At 47.2% G+C, this 21033-nt stretch overlaps 1 protein-coding gene across 3 annotated transcripts in view; it reads right to left on the bottom strand.

Moving 5' to 3' along the window:
- The window catches only part of GAD1 (glutamate decarboxylase 1), a 41958-nt gene extending 21514 nt beyond the window's left edge, over nt 1-20444 (bottom strand). The window contains exons 1-6 of one of the 3 annotated variants that reach the window (XM_006265294.3): nt 20184-20444; nt 18641-18787; nt 16555-16617; nt 10323-10481; nt 9539-9781; nt 5957-6047 (exon numbers count right to left, since the gene is read on the bottom strand). In XM_006265294.3, the coding sequence (XP_006265356.1) occupies nt 5957-6047; nt 9539-9781; nt 10323-10481; nt 16555-16617; nt 18641-18710 (626 nt within the window). In that variant the 5' untranslated portion in view covers nt 18711-18787; nt 20184-20444. Of the gene's footprint in view, nt 1-5956; nt 6048-9538; nt 9782-10322; nt 10482-16554; nt 16618-18640; nt 19387-20183 lie in introns of those variants that run through there. The other 2 variants (XM_019480196.2, XM_059727294.1) reach the window with 2 other exon arrangements.
- Nucleotides 20445-21033: the final 589 nt, after the last annotated feature.

Consider the following 21033-nt stretch of genomic DNA (forward strand, 5'->3'; position numbering starts at 1 on the left):
TGACAGAAATGAAGACTTAATAAATTAAGCTGCAACTCCACTATTTCCAGTAGCAAAATTACATTGGCTAGCTCTTATCTTTCAATATCTAAGCCTAATCTTTCAGTCCTTTTTCAGACAGAATTACAAGTCAATGAAAGCCCCTTAGTGTGTGGGCTATTGAGGACCTGATTCAAAGCTCATTGAATCAATGGGACTTTTTCCATTGATTGAAATGAGATTTGAATTTGTCCCTGTGAATTACAAATAGAGTCCAAACACTTTCTGGGAGAAAAAAATGGCTTATGCGGAGTGGCAGGTCAGTTAAGACATCTTGCTGTGGTTCTAGATCAGTGGTTCTCAACCTTTTTCTTACACTCAGGGCACCCCTCTGAAAATGCCAGCTCTTAGCAGGGTTTCCAAATGTCCATAACTTTATAGACAGACCATAAAACACAAAGCTAAACAAGTCTGTCTGTAAAAGATTAAGCTGTGTAAAAAATCTAAGCCACTGGAGCTTGATTAATAGAAGCTCTGTTACAAGAAAGAAGCTGGAGTCAGTGTTCAAGGGCAGATAGTGTAGAACAGCACCATCTGGTGTCTGAGCAGGAGTACAGCACTCTAAAGGGAACTTTTGTCAGGGCTTTGTGACTCTCAGAAATCTCCATAGCTCCCTCCCCCAACCATGTGTGGTGACCCATGCCCTGCAAGTAGGCAGACTAGTCCTTTTTGAGGGTCCATGCCAGGACAAAGGTATGGGACTAGCAGGAGTAAGCCTGGGAATGGGATAGGGAAGGGAAGCATGCAGGGGAGGCAGCATGTCATCGGGTGTGGTCTGTGGCATCAGCATATGGGGGTTAGTAGGAAACCCCTGAAGTGGGGGCTTCAAAGTAGAAAACCACTGCCACAGTTAAGCAGGGTTGCCAGCTCAAAAAATATTTTTTACTGATAATCTGCAAACTTCTTACTGATAGACAACAATTTTTACTATGGCTGATGTTAAACCCCTTAATTTGAACCCAGCCCTTGTAGCCTGGCAGAAGGGCTACATTTACATTACATAAAACAGATGCTATTAGAAGCCAGTATAAAAGTCTCATTGTCAGTAAAAAGTTTGAAGATTGTCAGTAAAAAATATTGTCTTGAGTTGGCAACCCTGACTCTTAGATTTCACTCATTTTTTGAGTGCAGAAAAATAATACAGCAATTATTCTGACTCAAAGAACTCAGAAAGATCACAACAGGTCAGAATGTTTTTGACACTATGTATCCCTGTGTGAAATCTATGGGTTTATTTTGTGAATCATGTGTAGGCATTTACATACCTAACAGTGCTAATATTGAATGGCACCCTCAGGCCTTGAAAGGGTCTCACAGCACCCTAGGCTGCCACATCATCCTGGTTGAAAAATCACTGCTCTAGATGCATAAGTTGAAACCTTATTCTGGATGCAATTGTAAATGGGTACCTAGTGATTCAAGTGGAGGACTCAAAGGTAGGCAGATGTGATTCTGGCCATACCACTCTCTCCTGTGCCATTGGCTATATAAGCTAGTGCACCTTAACCACACAAGTCCAAGGAGCCATTGGGCCCAGGCAAACTGCTGACTGCTGATACTGGGTATATAGCTTTTAACAAATGTTTGTGTATGTAATATTAAGAGTTCTCACAGATATAATTGTATTTACAAATAAATGCAATTTCTAGCTATTTTGTGAGTTTCTAAAGGTTCACAGTGAAACTAAAAGATAAAAAATTATAAGGCCACTGTAAATAGATTGAAGTATAGATTTTCAGTCACCTAGACATTTAGGGTGTCCTAATGCTATACATTTTACCCATAAGGAGCTTTGAAAATTTCAGCCTAAAATTATCAAATGTGAACCATCCTGGAAAAATAGCTCTAGTTATAGAATTTTTTTTTCCTGTAGCTATGCTTCCAGGAGTTTCCAGAAAACCACAGTTCTCACAGGTAACACCATAAGTGAACTTCATAAATATACCATCCTGAGCTCCACAGTAATGGAATCTCTGGGTGCCATGTTTAAAAGTGCCCAGCACTAGCTTAATTCTGCTGTCACTGAAGGCATTGGAAGCTTTATTATTCACAAGTCATTCTTCCTTCCTGTGCCTAAGTTTTCCTGTTGTAAAACAGGGATAATGATATTGACCTTCTTTAAGCCACAGTTTGAGATCTAAAGATGAAAAGTGCTGTATATCATTATTCTTATGTTTACTACTACATGTGAGTAGAGTGAGATTAGCAGTGACAACTTTTGAAAATTCCACTTCAAAAGTCTTTGGGTGAATCATTTTGATTATGGATAATACCTTGGTACTCAATTTATATATTTATATGCTATTATGATTAGGTAACAAGTAGAAAATTAAGAGAGCGTATAATATCCTGATCATTCAAAATCTGTCTGGGAAAGAAAAAAGATTTTTTTGTAATTAATGACAAATATTTTAAATATCGTTTATATGTGGAAAAGGAAAATGGTAGTGGGAAGATAACTTCCTCACAAGAATCCAGTGTTATGGTCACATTATGTGCTTTTCTTGCAGAACTAGGTTATAACAATTTCTATGTAAAGGTCATTACCTTTTCTTCTGTGCTGGAACACTGCACAGAAGGACTCTCTTCTCTACAGCTCATGAAAACTATTTACCTATTTTAAATAGCCTTCTCTCTCAAATTCTTTGAAACATGTTATACTTCATAAGCACCTGCCTTTAAATGTATTTATAATTATTGTGTCCTGTTAAGTTGGATTTGCCATGTGGGAGACTTGGGTTTGATTCCTGGACACACATATAACTACAGTCATTGAAGTACTGAATGTCTGGATTCAGTCTGGCCTCTGGATTCTGTCTTGATGTTCTCAAGTGGGGATGGAAAGTCTGGACAGCCTCCACTCCTTCATACTCTTGCCTAGGCATATGCATCGAAGGTCTCGGTGACCTCTCATGCATACCTCATGATAGAGAAGGATCAGTGGTTGCCTTGTTGTTGATTGTCGAGTTAAAGGGAAAATGTACTTCATTTTGTACTTGGTAAACTCAACACAAAAAGGCTAGTTGTACATTTTCAAGCTTGCAGAAAATTATTTTCAAATGTGCTTAATATATTTCTGTGTTTAAAATGTAAATGATCCAGAAATGGCTATAAGATTTACTGAATTATTTTATAAGCACACTTTTATATATCAATCCAAGAAAAAAAATCCTTCATAACAGATAATCACCTTTTTGAAACTGGGTTCCTGAATTATTGAGAACAATGTTCTTAATAAAATTCTTTAATATACATGTCCTTAGTGTACAATGTCATAGAGCCAAATTCCTCTTTATCTTTTAGATTGTACAACCCCATTGACTTTACTGAGATTTCATGAGCTGTTAATCAAACTGAATTTGATTCACAACACTTCTGTTTAACTTACCAGGTACCTTTAATAATAAATTATGTTTTCCCTAATCATAAATTATGCTCTTCCTATATAGAGTAATAGAATTTAAGTGAAGTTTTCTTTCAGAAACTAAATAAGATTTTTAATTTTACAGTATTGTGTGGTATTAGAGAAATGTTACAGTGTTCAAATGACAAATTAAATGTAATTTTTTTTCAATTATTTTTTCACATTTGACTTACTAATGTAATCTCTTAAGAATAGGACATTAACTGAAACACTTTTAAAAATGTTTTTGATTTGCATACTTTGGGGGGGTTGCTAGAGATAGTGCATGGATATATATGATAATCTATATACACTAACTATTAATCTACAGTACTCAATGAACCATCATCCAGGGATGGGGCAAATGAAAATAATCCTTTTTTTTCAGTGTGTAGGTAAATTTCTCATTCCCTACATATTAGCAATTATGAATCTACATTTACAAGCCAGTGATAATTTTAGGTGCAATGAGCACAACTGTAACACATGACCAATAAGGTCCTGAAATAGAAACTAGTCTCTATTATCAGATAAGTATTTTGACTCCTAGCACTTTCTGAAGCATACACAAATCAATACACAATTTAAATCAGCCTAAAGCCTTTTTTTCTGAATGACACTGTTTGTTGCTGAAATTCAACAAAATACCTTGAACTTCATTCACTTACATTGCATTTTGTTGTAAAAAAAAACCATTCTAAATACAATTCAGACACAACATTTCTTTTTTTTATCTTCTTCCTCTCCCAGTGGATTTTAACAAATCTCAGTTTCCTTCAAAGTGCCAAGTCAATTTTCAACATTATGTTTTTAATCCTTTTGACAGTTTTCTTTTTTTTAATGTCTTAAAAGCCACTTTTGTGATGTAAGGCAGACAAAAAAGGCCCAGCTCTGCTTCTGCTAAGTGGGAGAAAGAGCAGTGGGAGAAATGCACTTGATTCTGCTCTATATTTTGCTCTAATATCTGTATTTGGGTAACTGAAGAATTACTAAATCTGGGGCACATCTACATATGCATATTAATGCACAGCAATAACCTCCAGCACATATTGTGCTGGAGTTTATTGCTCCTGGGTACCACATTTACATGTGCACCCACTGTTTGAGCCAAGTCGGAGCGGCCCTGGCTGGTGAGAGTCCAGGGCGTCAGCCTGCTAGCCCAGGGCTGCTCTGACCTGGATCAATGTGCCATGGAGGGGCTGGCTGGGGCATGAGGGTGCTTCAGTGCAGGGGTAGTCAGCAGGCAGCCCCCACACTGAAGCGCCCTAATGCCCTAGCCAGCCAGGTCAGTGTCCACGTGCACCGCTACACAGGAAAAAACTCTGCAGCAGGATAGTACTTGTATTTACAAGTACTAACCTAGTGCAGAGGTTATTAGTTTCCTGTGGCCTAATAAGGCCACATGTGTAAACGCTGAGATGTGTGGAGCTAGTTAGGCAATTCTGCAATAAACATCTCATGGAGACGTGCCCTGGGACTGCATCCAGATGAGCACAGCCACGTAGTACCCAGATCCCAGAGTCAAAAAACCCTGCATAGAAAAAAATGGGGCGGCGCACATGGCTGCAGCATGCGCTGCCCTAAACTGGAGCCTGGCCCACGGGAGCCATGTTCTGGCTGCCAGCCAGGCTTCCAGCAGTAGGAGCACCATGGATGCAGCTTCCCCAGCCCCCAGGACAGACTGCTGGGGCCAGAACTGTTGCTGGCTCCAGCCTTCCATGGGCGACTGGTGCTTCCTGATCCTGGGGGGGGTCCCCCAGCAGCTGATCACTGACCAGTGGGGGGGAGTCCTGCAGCAGCCAATCCCAAACATGGAAGTGCCACCGGCACTTCTCTTGGCGCCCCCACCCTCTCAGATGGATCACTGGCTGTCGCTCCCTGCTCCCTGGCCAGTGGTGGCCAATCTCAGGGGGGGCATGTGCCCTCCCACGTGTCACCTATGCAGCCTCCCCTACCCCACTTGGGGTAACTTGCCATGCTCCAGAGGGTGCATGGCATGGGTGTTCCCTGGGGACAAGTAACAGTGGCACAAGGTGTGCCACTGCTTCTTCCTGGGGAACCAAACATCCATGCTTGTCTGGATGCAGCCCTGGAGTTCTAAACAATCATAAACCCAAATGAACTCAAATTGAATGCAAATTGAAACAAAGGAAGGAAGGAAGATGAAAAGAAATCAACCTTAGAGTTTATTTTTATAATACATTAGGAAAAATAAATGAGACCATTTCCAAAAGAAGTCATGCCATTTCCTACAGCCTTAACAATATTGATATATTTTGGTTGCAATTTATTCTGTGATATTTGAGTTTGTATGTGTTGGTAAAATAAGATTTCCTCTTAAATACTGTTCAAGGCTATAATTGGTTCCATTGCCTGAAACACACAGTAAGTGATATGGGGCATTTTTATGACAACTGAGTTGCAGAAATTGGAATTAAAAAAAAAAAAAAAGACTTCTGAGCCCTGGCAGCCTATATAACTATTGAAAAGAAAAACAAATAAGAGACTGCTTACATGTTTGTATTAGCAGTTGACGTCAGCCATTCGCCAGCCAAACCAATAATATCCAGCCCAGTGGAAAGCTGGTTGAAAAACCGAGGATGACCTGGAAAGATGATTGAAAAAAACTGAAAACAAACCCTTTGTTGTTATATTTAACATTTCACTTTTCTCGCATCAGCCACTTTAATAGTCTAGCTTTATATGACAAAATGCATTATGTTAATATCTTGACAGTGGGCACATTTACATGTTCATTAATGCGCAGTAGTTACTTGTATAATCAAGTACTAAATGCATAGTAACCAGCATTACTGTGCAGTAGTGCTAGCACACACCTTTTTAGCGATGCTACTGTACAGTAGCCTAATAATGCTATGCAGTAGCACTATAGCGTTAGCACTGTTTGTGATATGATGTACTACTGCGCAGTATTATTAGGCTACTGTGCGGTTAGCGTCTCGTGTAGACATGCCCAGTGAAACTTTTCAGATAATTCATGTCTGTGAGTTCAGTTATTTTCTTATCACAAACTTCTAAAATGTTGTAGGCTGCTTTCTTAATACAATGCAGGCAAACACATTCACAGCCTCACAGCCAAAAGACTGTTTTGGGTCTTATTCTGATTGATGGCTCTAGAGCTATAATTCAGGGGTTACTTACTTCATGGCCTGCAGACATTGGCTAAAATTGCATGTAAATGGGAAAAAGAGGAAAGCTCTATAGAATACATACATTGGTCAACATGGGATGGAATGGATAGAGTCAGCAATGGCAGACAACCTGAGCTAACCAGACTGCTTGACAGTAAATATAAGTTACATTGGGTCTGGTACTGCTTTTGTAGTATGATAAGATTCCCAAAGACTTCAACAAGAAAGATTAGTCCCTGAACAAATTTTGAAATAGGTGATTCAGCTAAAGAAAAATTAGGACAATGCTACAAACACTTCTGTGAATTACTTCAGAGCCACTTATGCTGCTCCAATTTAGCTGGAATTTCTTTGTAAAGAAAGAGTAAGACTAAATATAAGAACAAACTAAACTATTCCTCTAAGACAAACATATGGTAATCTTATCAAAAGTAGGGTTTTTTTTTCTGTCCAGATTATTTTACTCAGGGTCCCTTGATTAGAAACTCTTGGTTCCTGGAGATTGAACTACTCAGAACAGTTATAAAGTGCAAAATTCTCCTGATAATTGAATAGTTGAACTTTATCAGAGAAAAATGATAAGGGTGTGGGTCCATTTTTTACAATAAAAAGGGACAGTGTCAGGTCAGATTTGGTCCAACATTTATCATGAACATGAACAGTTTAAAGAAACCTTATTTCTGATAAAAATGTTACCATTTTATATTTCAAAATTCCAGTGGAAACAATTTACATCAAATAAATATTACTCTGTTGATGTCCCCAGCAGTCTGTAAAACCCAAATCCTGTAAAAAACCTGACTATGCATGAGACAAGTTAATTTACCTTGGTTTTGCCTTTCTCTTGTGTTGGACCCCACAGACAAGAATATTATTAATAACAAAAGCAAATTAGAACTTTGGAATCACTTCAGTCTTTTTAAAAGGCAAGACATATCCTTCTCCCACTGAAATCAACTGAGATACCAGCAGGATTGGGTCCCCATGGTGGTGTTAATGACATATTTGATAAAGCAAACTATGTTTAAAGTCAGCTGTGTTCCTTTCATGCTGAAACATAAACTTCCAGCAATTGATCTGAACAATGAGAAGCTGAGTAATAATTCACTAATTTCATAGTAGTAATAGTAAAATTGTAGAAAAGGACTTCACTGTATAGTCTGTTGCAGATCCTATGTATGCCACATGTTTATGACTCACTGTCTGTACAACTTCATAATATAGAAGGTATACAACAGTCCACTGACTGAACAACCTTTGTAAACAATATGCAACTTATTAAACATGCATTAATTATCTTCTGTTTTTTGCTCATTTTAAATGAATTGCTAATATATTCCACATTTCACTTGCAACCACACTACGGGGGATGAGATACATGTATGGGGTTAGCTATTTCTCTCACTCTGCTGCATAGCTAAATGATATACCTACCAGGATTTTTACAGTTATATAGCAGTAACAAGCCATAGTTTTTCCAATACCATTAAACCACCCAGATGTAGCAGAAGTTTTGCACGGTCCAGAAAATGATATGCTAAATGAACATAAATGTTTGTTTCCAGTTACTGCTCTGCTGATCAGTGGCTGGGAAGAGGCTAAATAGAGGTTATAGTGTCATGGATTATCTTTTTGTTTTGTAAATCAATGATTCTTCTCTTGCTGGGTTAACACAGGGTTTGAGAAACTCTTAAGAAGTCACCTAGTTTATCTTCTGTTCATGCTTTCAGCAAGAATCTTATTTTCTTATGATGGATTACTTTTTTAAATGAGAGGAAAGAAATCCCATTGACTTCAATGGGCATTTTGCTTGAAGAAAGTCTTCACAAATTTGGGGACCTCCAGTGAAGTTAATGGGAGTTTGTCCAGTGTCTTTAAGAATGCTGATTTGTTAAAAGCCTGAAGTTTCTATTTTTAAGTCTTCACCTGCTGCTACAGTGTCTGCATTTGCTCACATCTGGCCTCTTTTCTCAGTGGTCAGGTCATTCTTAAATAGCATGAGTGAGACGCAGCTGCCTGTGTATATAACACTAGTAGCTACAAGCAGGAAGAGGCAAGGCAAAAGTACTAGTCATACAACCACACTTACAGTACAATAAGTGTACACAGCCAAGGGATTGCATATTAATTAAAGGTTCAGTAACTATTCCTTTTTCCTGAAAGAACAAGGGCTGCCCACCGGTTGAAAAGGCTGGGGTTTGGGAGTCTGAAATATGCTATGGTGGTTTGAAAGGGAACAAAACAATATGAAGACGTGAAACAGTGGGCCGTGTGTGCTGGGAGGGGAAGACTGACAAAAATTAACACATTTCCCCAGTTGTGTTGCTTAGTGAAACTTGACAGGTTGGTCCCGGGCGGAGAAGGAGGGGGGGGGAGCCATAAGGAAAGTAAAAAAAGCTTTATGGGACTGGGAAAGCAATGCCCTCACTGATAGCCTCTGGGGAGAGCTCCCAAGGGAAGAAGTGAAGCCAACCCCGTGTCAACAGTCTGGAGCGACCCTGACTAGTGGGGGCAGGAGTTGGCGCCTCAGGCCAGTCGTGCTGGGGGCAGAAGCCCAGCCGTGCCCGGTGCGGGGCTGAACACGAGTTGGACAAGACCAGCCCGCGAGGGGAGCGCGGCGCTCGTGGGGAAAGGAGGGACAGTTTTGCTCCACTCGGGAGCTCGGGCTTGCTATTATTATCGGGTTTTAGGATTGCAGCCTCTTTTCCAGGAAGCGCCTGGCGAACATAAAGAAGAACTGCAAATGCAGCGTCATTTATCCCCTCATTTGCCTAACGACATCGCTCCCCGGGGGCGCGGGCCGCTCGCGTCTCATCAAGTGCAGAGATGAAGTCTCCCAAACTTGTGGCCGGCGCTGCCGCCCGCGGGCCCATGTGAGCGAGGAGCCGGGCAACCCCCCGCGCCCTCCCGTCCCGCGGGTGCTCGCGGCGGGCGCTGGCGGTACCTGTGCGCACCCCGTACTTCAGGGTGTCCCTGCAGTCCACCAGGATCTGCTCCAGCGACTCGGGGTTGTCGGACAGCTCCAGGTTGAAGCCCTCCATGCCCTCCAGCAGCTGGTGCGGGTGGTGGAAGTCCAGCACCTTGGTGGAGCGGTCGAAGGTCTTGCGCACGTAGTTGAGGAGGATGTCCAGCACCTCCAGCAGGAACTGCACGGTCTGCTCCTCGCCATTCTTGGCGGGCAGGAGGTCTGCGGGGCCAAGGGGCCGTCAGTGCAAGCCCTCCCCATCCTGCCGGGGCATCTCCCTCCCGCCTGCCCAGGCCCCGCGCGGGGATCTGCTCGTCCCTCCCCTGGGCTGCGGGGGGACAAGAGGCACGGGATGTCTAGCAGGCTCCACTACTCCCGGGAAGGGAACCCGGCTGCTGCCTCTGCACCCACCTCCCCAGCCAGGAGCTGCTGGATAGATAGCGACACCCCCTTGCACCTCCAAGAGCCAGGCCGTCCCCACGAGCTCCGCCGCACGCCCTGGCAGCGAGCACGTGCCCGGGCGGGAGCCGTCCCAACACCCGCCGCAGCCCCGGCTGTCCCGGGCACTTGGGCCCTGGCGCGGGGCCCCCAGCACGATGCCGGCCGCGCCTCGGGGTGCGGAAGGACCCGAGGGTTTCACCGCCAGCCAAGGGGAACGATGCGGGACGGGGCCAGAGACTTCGCCGGGGCAAGCGACGTGGCTGCCCTGGAGTGGAGCAGCCGGTCCGGCCCGGCCCGGCCCGGAGAAGCGGGCTGCGCTCACCTCTGGCGTACAGGTTGGAGAAGTCCGTCTCGGTCCGCCTGAACCTGGATTCCTTCTCGCTGTTCTCGCAGGCCAGCAGGTTCTTGGAGGACTGCCTTTCCTTCAGGGAGCTCACGATCCGGCTCTTGTCCTCCAGGCTGTTGTTCCGTTGCAAGAACCCTACATGGTTATTGCAAGGGGCGCAGGTTAGGGTCTTCTCGCTGCCCAGCATGTTTAGAGACATTTCAAGCAGCTCCCCAGACAACAGTGCAAAGCAGAGTTCGCTCTGGATCTAGCTAATGAGGTCGGGAATAAGCGTATTTATGGGGATTGTTTGCCTCGAGGAAGGAAAGCTCGAAATGACATCGACTGCAGAAACCCAACCATGCAAAAAACCAAATTCTCGTCATTTAGTGCAGTGGTAAATTCTTATTAAGTCGATCAGACAGATTCCACTTCAGTAACCAGCCACGGGAAGAGTTCAGGATGAGTCAATGCTATTGCACCCTGCAGGCGGAGTTTATGGACCTCGCAGGCAGAGGGGCAATGGCGTATGATTAAAATCAGGGCCACTCGGTTTCCCTCCTCGTGTTGCCATCACGCAAAGAAAGGATGGCAGCAGCTGGCTGAGTTGAAAGGGCCTTCGGGTCTAGAAGATACTGAGGGCACTGACCACTCCGACTCCCCTCTGACTGTTGGGGGAGAGGGGCTAACATCGTGAAAATACGAAAAGATGCCGATTTTGAAAAAAACAAAACAAAAACCCCAAACAAACCCCAAACCCGTATTGTTTATGAGGGGAGTCATTTTTTCATAACTTCCGAAAAACAGTTATTACTGGAGATAGAGCCCTACAGCGCTAATGCCCGCGGTCCGAGGTGTCATTTTAGAGGCCCTGGGACCATGGGAACTGGGCTGGCTATAAAGTCGTGTTAAATTGCAACATCCCGCTTCATTAATGAGAAACAAAGATCACCCCACTTGTCATTTTTTGTTGCATTAAGCTCAAACCGACTCAAACGAGAACATGTCAGATGTCAGAAACCCTTCCCGGGGAATCAGGGCTCCCGGGATGGCACGTGGATGCGTATTTCCCATACAACGCCCAGATGCGTGATCCCGAGCGCTGCAGAAACTCCAGCCAAACCCCGTCTGCTCCGCTCGGATTGCACTACGGGGCCTCTTAGGGCAGCGGTAACGTGACATAACCAAGCGGGCCACTGTAAAACTGAGCGAGGTCTGCGAGCCAGGGCTTCCCACTGGCCAGCCAGCCCGCCTGCTTGGAAGCGGGTATTGCATCTTCCATCAGCCCTGACTTTGAATCAATCAAAAAAACCTCGTTTCGCCGAGCTGCTGGCTCCCTTCACCCACTGCTGGTGACCGAGCTCTCCCAGGCCGCCTTCTCGCCTGCCTCCACACACAGCTGGCTAGTGAGGGCCAACCTGTCCTCGCCAAACCTCCGGGGCCTGAGAAACACGCCGTCCCGTATGATTGAGAACTTGCCGAAGGGCAGGGAGCAGCTACCCCTTGCTTATCGACAGGGGAGAGGGCAGAGAAGGGACTCTACTACCAGCTTCAGCGAGGGACAGGCCATTTCCTCCCTGGACCTCCCTCCTCCAGTCCGAGCCAGCACTGCAGGGAGCACTGAAGAGGAAGTGATTCCTTGGGGAGCTGCCTGTCCTGGAAGCCCCTCATTTTGTGTCTCAAATTACTTAAGGGAAATGGAGCCGAGACAATAGCCTTTATTACCCGGACAATCTTGGGTCACTGGAACATCTGGCACATAAGCCTTCTCCCAGGGGAGGGCTTCTTCTATGCCAGAGCCTTTCCCAGGATTTCTTTATCCTCCACACTGCCATGTGATAAGCATCTCTGCACGCCCTAGCGACTCTTCCTCTGCCCTCAAGTGCAGTTAGGAACATGACTCTCTAAAGTCAGAAGAGTTCAGTAAGGGGGTCTCAGACGTACTGCAAAGCACCTGCCGCCGTTCCTCGTTTAAAATGAATTATTTCTAACAATAAAACCGAACTCCTATAACAGTGTCAGTAAGCGATCTGCTAATAAAGTGAAACAGGTTGCAGCATTTATTGATGTTGAAATAATAGGTACAAATTAGGCATGCATCCTACAGTGACTCTCTCTCTCTCCAGGTAATAGGACCTGACTTCTTTTACTCTCTTTGAAAGGAATCCAATTATTTTTTTCCTCGGAAGGTACTAGATTAGGTGGAAACGTGCACTACAAGAAGTCACCTAAACAGACATCTACTCAGAAAAAAAGTCATGATTCCTCACTGTTGCACGCCTCCGATAGCGTTAAATATTAACATATTATCAGGGTGAAAACAACCCTATCTTTGGAAAGATTTCCGATAGGAAAACATAGGGGCAGAGCCTTCATTACAGACGAAGGTCGTCACCACTTCCTGAAAGGCAGAACATTTTATTTAATTTCTTAATTTTTTCATCTGGTGAGAAGGGTCGTCTTGCTGCTAAAGGGAAGGGGCTGCCCCTGCCGGCTGGTCTCAGTGACTCACTTCCCAGATCGATCTCGGGAGGTAGCATCACCCTCAAGAGAGGGAGCCTTTGACGGGAGTGTCTCCTTCCTTGCGTTGGAGAACACGCCCCGGACCTCTCCTGCCCACATTGCCCTCTAAATAACCCCAGCCTGACATAATGAATGCAGGCAAACCAGATCAATTCTGGATCAAATCAACGGCTTTACAGGTGAACTATTAATACCTAGCAAATGAAAGCTTCAGCCGTTTAGTGAGTGCACATCCATAATTTAAGGATGAGTTAGCTTTTGTCAGTCTTGAGTCCAACACACGAGGCTCATGTTCCTGGGTGGGATTTCCTAGTTACGTGGTACCCAAAACGCGGGCACATCGTGCATTTTTTGCTCACCCAAAGCTTTCAGCTAAATCAGTAGACATTTTGAGTGAGCAAGAATGACCAATCAGGGCTGTGCATTAGGATCTATTTATAGTCCCACTTAAGATGTCACGTATTATTGAGCACCTTGGGGAGCAGAGACTAGAGGACAGAGTTACAAAGGGCCTGGATTGAGGGACCTGTTGCCGCTTTACATCTGCTTACATAATTTGCGGAGTTCTCTCAACCACAATACTATTTTAATGGAACTTGGTGATGTTATTACATAAGGGCAATCAGATTGATTAAAGCTGCCCCCGGAGGGAACAGCCTACTGCCCTGCGATTGGCTGGCTCCATCATGCGAACTTCCGGTCACATCTCCTGGTTTCTAGTCCTCGCCTCTGAACGGGCGACTCGGAACAGGGAACACGCAGAACGGGAGAGGAGTCGATCGTGTATCACCGTGCTCGGAGGCTCTTTCCATGCCTGACAACAAGCCCATGAATACATGGGAACCTTTGTCTGTACCCAGTTTACGTACATAAATGAATTCTGCTGGAAAGACACTGCAAGCAGCAGCGCATACATTACTGGCCACACTATTTCTCGTCTAGGTGAGACTACCAAAACCTCTCCTCCCCACTGTTACAGTCAACATTAAGCTGCAAGTTATTTTACTAGATTGCATTAATAGGCGTAGGACGTTTAAAAAGCTCGTTTTTTCTCAGAGTATTGACAATTTGAGTCCGGAATTTCGGCATAATCACAGTCGAAATGCAAAGGAGACAGCATTTTCACACCACAGGAGGGAGGGAAAATCCCACAAAAATGGAGTGTAGGAAATCTCCATAGAGCTGGTTTACATCGCGGATCTATTCCAGATGATCGACTCCAGCTTCTGTCCCAGAATCACAACAGTATTCCTCAATACACGCTCCTGATTTTCACTAAATCCTTCACAAACCGATATCCCCTTTTCAAAAGCTCCTAACTGAATTAGGAGGTGAAGTCTCCTAATTTTTCATCTGATTCATTTGGGCTCCTTTGAAAACAAATGCACCCTACCGTGTTGTTAGTTATTCTGCAGAGCACCATTATCAGGTCAGGGAAAACGGACTGGGGTTGCTTTTGAAGAGGTGCCCGAACAATTTTTATTAAATCTAGCCTTTCTTCTGATTTCAGGGACAATAGTGTCACGTAGATGCTGGCAGCCTGGGGTCATAATGAATGACTGAGGGACGAATTGTAGCGAAAAGTGAAAAAGCCCGCAATCCCAGCCAGCTTTGCTGACAACGAAAATGCATCAAACCATTCACAAGATTTTTTTCCCCCATTTCAGACTTGAGAAGAAAGCAGTCTTCCTTAACTAGGCCAATTGGTTGGGAAAACGATGCCACACACACATCTTGGCCACGCAGCAGATGAAAATATTTTTTTTTCATTTAAATTAAAAGTAAAGTGATTTTTCCTCCTTTTCTTTGCGATTAACCCTATTCTGAACCTTATTTAAAATCTGCATTAAAAATAATCGACATAAAAAGCAGATCCGCCCGACACACAGAGATAAACAATTCGGAGGTTTCTAGTTCCTTGTAACTCCATCATGCGGAGCATCATCGTGTGGATTTAGAGGAATGGCAGGTATCAGTCCAAAAAAAGTGGAAATCTAATAGTAATGATTGCCATAATACCACTACTGCAAAGGACAACAGTAATATATGCCTGTAATTAAACTAGTACTTAGCAGCAGGAAGGTATTATTTAGTTACCACAGGTAACTTTTATTAGTGAGTATGAGTTACACAGACTGTGATTACATATAAACAGCGGCTGGGTTAAAAACCCCCAAACAATTAGTATACAAGATGAATTACCCTGTATTACCACTGTATAATTTTAGTACGTATAAACCAGACGAGTAATAAAGGGAACAGCACTGAAAGCAAAGAGCGAGCTTGCAATGAAATGCAGATTCCCTTTATTACTTGTCTGTGTTTGTTTCCAAACGAGCTTATTCTTTGTTTTGAATTCCCTCCACACCCGCCCAGTTCAGCCGCTCTTCCTCCTTCAAAAGCCAAAATGGTGGGATACTTCCTTTTCAGTTTACTTTCAATAACACCTACATTGTGTGCTGCTGCGATGTCCCTCTATAACCCTGGCAACACAGAACAAACCCAGCGGTGCGTTACTTTATCAGTTCTGCTTGCCGTGCTAAATTAAAATGATGATGAAAAAGCCCATCGCTCCAACCACTGAAGGGACCGGTAGGAAAACGGTCCATTAAACCCAGAGCAGGGGCTATTTATAGAAAGGAGCGACTGCCCGTGTAGACCACCATTGGGGTCACATGCAGGCTCTTGCAGAGTGAAGAGGTAACATGCTGCCCGTCCAGGGGCTCCCGTGGAACAAAACACGAGTGTGGATCAGGGCGAGACCAGGCCTTGCAATAGCTCCTGGCCCCGGGGGAGCGCTGCCACCGCTTATGTCAGGCCCTGAACCCTCCCGGCCCTGGAGGGGAACTGGGTAGGGGAGGAAATCATTCCTATTCAGAGCAGGCAGGGACTCTCAGATAATGGAGACTGGCCGGTTTGTCTCCGAAAGGGACGGCGCCAGAAAGAAACGTGGAGAGGCGAAGACAGCTTGTTATCTGCAAATGGATCTCTTGCTATAACGTCGCAATCTGACAGTGGATTTGTTTCCCTGCCTTCCTTGCATGTGCCCGCGCGCTGACTGGCTGCCAGCCCTATCTCGCGAGCGCAGCTCTCTGACGAATTGCTCTTTAATAAGGCTCTCGTTAATCTTTTCTTCCCCCCCAGGAGCTTAGTGCTTTCCAGCCCGATAAGGCTGCAACGTTTGAGGCGCTGAGATGCGTCTCCCCCACCTCTGCGCCTTTCCCAGAGCCGCCCTTCTCCCCCCGCGCCCGGTTCTTGACACCCCCATGAGTCCCCCCCGCTCCTGCCAGCTCTTCCCCTCCCAGGGCAGCCCGGAGACCGTGCCTGGAAAAGGCTTTCCGCAGGTCAACGGCTGCTGGCCTGAGCCAGCCCCTGTGACCATGCACTGCACGCGCCTCGGGCACTCCTGCCAATTTCAAGGGGAGCAGGCGGGAGCCCCAGGCCAACGGCGAAGCAGCTGCGCCCCCGAGCGCCGTCCGGGAGGCAGCAGAGGGCGCCAGAGGCCCCGGCACAGCCCGGCCGCGGGGCTTCAGACTGAGCCGGCTCTGGGGGCCGGCTCGGGCAGGCTGGCGCTCCCCCGGCACGGAGGCGCCTGCCTGCCCCGCGCTCCGCCTGCTGCGGCCCGACAGCGCCAGGCCCCGGCCCCGGCCCCGGCCCCGGCCCCGACGGAGCCTGGCGGCAGGACCCACGCGCCTGTGTCACTTACCACAGATCTTGAGCCCGATTTTCCTGGTGCAGCCATGGGCCACCCCGCACCACGTGTCGTAGGCTGAAACAGAAGGCAGAGAGTCAGGTCGCAGGCGGCCCGGGGCTGGCACCCAGCGCGCGCGGCTCCGGGGGCAGTGGGAAGCCCCGACGGCGCCCAGACAAAGCCCCGCAGGCGGCGCTCGCCCCTTCCCTGCCCCGGCAGCGCAGGGGTCGGGGGTAGAGCCGGCTCGTGGGGCCCGGCGGGGAAGGAGCCGGCACCTGGGACCTGCGCGCCTCGCCCTGGATCTGGCGGGGCTCCAGGGAAGTGGCAGCTCAAAATAAACCGCCGTGAAATGGGGTCGCGGAAGAGTTCAGGAATTAATTGGGTGAAAAATAGTATTTGACTAGATGATCGCGCTTGCATGACTGAGCCCCAGACATGCTCCCCCCCACCCCTCATCTCCCCCGGTCCCGTCCCCGCGCGCGGAACTCGCCCTTAGGCTTCGCGGCCCGACGGCGCCTGGGTGTCCCCGCGCACCTGGCGCCCATCAGCGCCCGCGGGCGGGTGCCCTGCGCCCCCCGGCCCGGCCGCCTCCCCCCGGCTCCGAGGCGCCGGCCCCAGCTCCGCCCGCGTGCACCGGCCAGGGCCAGGGCCAGGGCCAGGGGTGGGGCGGGTCCCTCGGAAGCCGGGGCTGAGGAGCGCTGGGAGCGGCTGCCCCCCGCCCGGCCTTTGCCGCCTTTCTGCCCCCTGCGCTGCCCAAGCAGGGGGGGAGGGGGCGCGGGCTGGGCCGGCTGACCTCGGGCGGAGGGGAGGGTCCGCACGGGACGGAGGGGTCAGGCGAGACGGGGACCCCGCGGGCAGCAGCGGAGAGCGACAGCCCGGCGGAAAGGCTCTGACACTTCCCGCAGCTGAGGGCTGGATGGAGGCTGACAGCCAGACTGGGGCAAGGGGCCCGCGGGCAGGAGAGTCGCTGCCCGCCCCAGGAACATGGCAGCCCTGCACAAAGCCAGGCACACGCAGCTGAGGACGCTGCCGCCGGGGCAGGGGCGAAGCGGCACCCCGGGGCGACGTCTAGTCCTCGGAGTCTTTTCAGAGGACCATTTCCTTACACGTCTCTATGGCTGATGGATGAAACAAACAGCCCACCCACCCCCCGCCCCATCCGCTTCTCTCCAACCCATCGTCAATAGAAAGGAAAAGGAGACATTTTGCCTCTTGTTAAAGGTTATCTCTTCATTACATCCAGCATCTTCACACCCAAATCTCACACCAAACGAGCTGTCTTCCCCCCGGTTTTGTTCCCCCCCCCCATTCTTTCCAGTTGCAGAATAATCACAATAATGACTCTGATGTTCATGCCTCATAGCCCAGGCAGCCCTTTCAGGGTAAAAGCTATTCCCTGCTTTGCTGTGCCTGCCAAGCTTTCATTTCATGCTGCCCACCCTCCTCTCCTTTGTCTGGGGCGATTATGACATCCAGCTTTCCTATTTTTTTTAATGTTGGGGGTAGCCGATTGTCTGAATTGTCTAGGCAAAGCTATAGACCCATTCTCTATCCACCTGCAGCGTCCTCTGCTTCCCACTCACACCTCAATAACTCAAAGCAAATTCGGAGCAATTAGGGTTCCTGGGTTCTGAAAAGCTACAATTAGCATCCAAATTTCAGTTGATTATAGGCTTCCGTGTGAGCTCGAAGGAAGCAGTAGCATTAGCATTACAAAATGGGAGAGGGCGGACACACCAGTGGTGTAACTTCACCCTCTCGCAGATTCAGTTTCCCCACTAAAAAGAAGCAAAATCGAGAAAATCTCGATTTTCTAAGCAATTGGGGCTTTTGTTTGTTTTGTCAGTCTCTTAAGTGGGCCCGCAAGTAAAACCAGCACTGGTTAGTGAGGTTTTCCTGTATCCTGGGCGCGCGAGCTCATTTTTTCCTAAGGACCAGCCTCTGATTTTAACACCAGAAATCTGGTGTCTTTGTATAGAGCGATGTCTGAACAGGGAGGTCCAGGCTTGTCGTTTGGTTGCGAATTTGGTGTCTAGGAAGCGCCAGCCTAAAAGGAGAAAACATCTAAAAGATTTAAACGAAGAGAAAGGTTAAAACCTACTTGTGGGTCGTAAATTAGTTGGGGTGGGGTCCTGAGTGGCGGTAGAGGAGGATGGAGCTGAGGATGCCATCAGTTCAGAAAGTCACAGACCTTGGATCCCGTTTTTTCCTCCAATATTCCGCTGATGGGTGGACAGTAAAGAATTTACTGGAAGGAAAGAGAAGGCGGCTGTAGAGATCAGCTCTCCTGGAGGGACGAGCCCTGAGTCCTGTTTAGATGCAATAGTCAGGGTTGAGTCTGCAGCCAACAATAAGCAATTAAACTCCTTAAGAAGTGGCAGTGGCTTGAGAAGCCAGCACAAAGGCTTGCACCTCGAGTGGAAGAGTCCTTAATACGACGTGTCTCAGGCAGAAAAACACTCGCCAATAAAGCGATGGAAAGGGAAGCTCACTGAAGGCACAGTCACTTATTTAGTTTAAAGACACGTAACATGCAAATATGGCAATTAGAAAACGCTTCGATAGGCTGAAGAGCTAAATCGTGTCTCTTGCTGGATCTTGAAGCGCTACATCCTGCGCGAAATGATGGATGTAGCAGACCGTGAAGTCTATCGCAATTCTATCAATGGCCACTGAAGAGGGCAATTATGGCTCATGTCAAATTGAAACCAACTTACAAAACACGCTTTTAAATTACCAGCCAAAATGACCTGCGATCCCACACAGAATCCTTGCTGCCATTGTGTGCTTTATTAGCTAATCCCCGAAACATTCGCCAGCCTGGATAACATTCAAGACGGGTTGGTGGTTTAATAGCCTTCTGGCTGGCACATAACAAAGCCATGTTTCCTTCTTGCACAGGTACATGCATGGCGTACATGGATGTGCACAGATCCATCGGCATGTTACACACGACCACACGGTATCGTGCACGCACAACTGAACAATGGCGTTCGTATTTCAGCGTTTGCTTTATTTTTTACCAACGGTAACCAAAGGATGCCTAGGTGAACATAGCGACATCCAGCCTTTTGTGGGCTAACCCTGCTCCCAGCCAGCTGTTAAGTTCCTCAGTGTCAGACATTGCATTCCAGTAACCAGTTTTGGTTCACTAATCGAGAGCTGCCAGATCAATGCCTCGCTTATCTCTTTGTCCCTGCCCACGGCTGGCTCCGATTTATTTTACACCCATTGTAAAAAATATCAAGGTCGCAGTAAATGGATGAATAACTTATTTTTTTGCCAATAGTCGATAATACTCGTTTATTCATTTGCACTACGTGGATGTAAACCCGCGTCTAAACACAACGCTTCAGTGATTTCAATAGCAAACAGGCAAATTACTTCTCTTTTTTTTTTCTTTTAGAGCGAGAGAGAGAAAAAAATACAAATCCTGAAGCACAGAGACTCGCTGGACGATGCCTGGAAGTGAAGTAACAGGTTAGCACAAGCATCCAAGGCACTGGCTGTCTCAAAATGCCCGTTATTCCTCCCTGGGCAGGGCAGCACATACAGATGTTTTAGGGAAAAGCCCCATGTCTTGAAACAGGCTCCTGGCGGCTTGCAAAACAGAGTATAGTGAGAAGAGTTTAAAGGAGACTTACCGCGGAGGAGAGAACCCGCACTTACTCCAAGTGTCCAAAAAGACAGGGGGATTGTAACCTTGCAGGGACTTGGCCGCTTATAAACTCCGCCAGAAACGGCGCCGGAATACCAATCGCGCCACGGAATTTAATGCGAGATGACCTTTTCCCACAAGTGCTTGGATTTGCTTTTTTAAAGCGTGAATCGCCGGTTGATCTGCTCCGACGCAGGCATGAGTCACACCGCTGCCAGCACCTCCTCTGCTCCAATATGGAAGGCGAGCGGGCTGGCTGGGGGATCGACCAGGTCAGCTCGCTGGGATGGAAATCACGCGGCAAGTGTTGCCTTCCCACACTAACGTGACTTATTTGCAGGTGTTTTGGTTGCCTCGAGGGCTCTCTAGCAGGATGATGAATCCAGATCACGAAGCCGCACCCGGAAAGACCAACCCTATGAGTAATACTCAACACGCTCCCTTCTCAGAGGGGCAGGGGGAGCAGGGACAGCACTCCGGGGCTGGAGGGCTGATAAGTTGGCACTAAGTCTCTGCTGAATCAGAGCTGATCAGTGCAGGCAGCGCACCAAAACCCCCAAACCCCTCTGTAACGTTCACTTCACGTGAAGTAGTCGCGATTGCCAGCGGACACCGGGTTTCTGAGACCAGCTGTTTCAAAGAGGAAAAAAAAAGAAAGCTCTTGGATCTTAACTTTCGCTACACACCTTCCATTCAGCCCTCTCTGCTCTAGCTCCTTCAGTAGCCTCCTGCCGTGCAGGGTGCTGCCAGAGGAATCATCAGGAAGGGGCCGTGTTGAAACCCCCCCCCCCCCCCCCCCGTTATGTGCCCCTCATTTATCCTTCTCCACGAACTCC

Source organism: Alligator mississippiensis, chromosome 4, assembly GCF_030867095.1.
Source record: "Alligator mississippiensis isolate rAllMis1 chromosome 4, rAllMis1, whole genome shotgun sequence".
Classification (NCBI taxonomy): domain Eukaryota; kingdom Metazoa; phylum Chordata; order Crocodylia; family Alligatoridae; genus Alligator; species Alligator mississippiensis.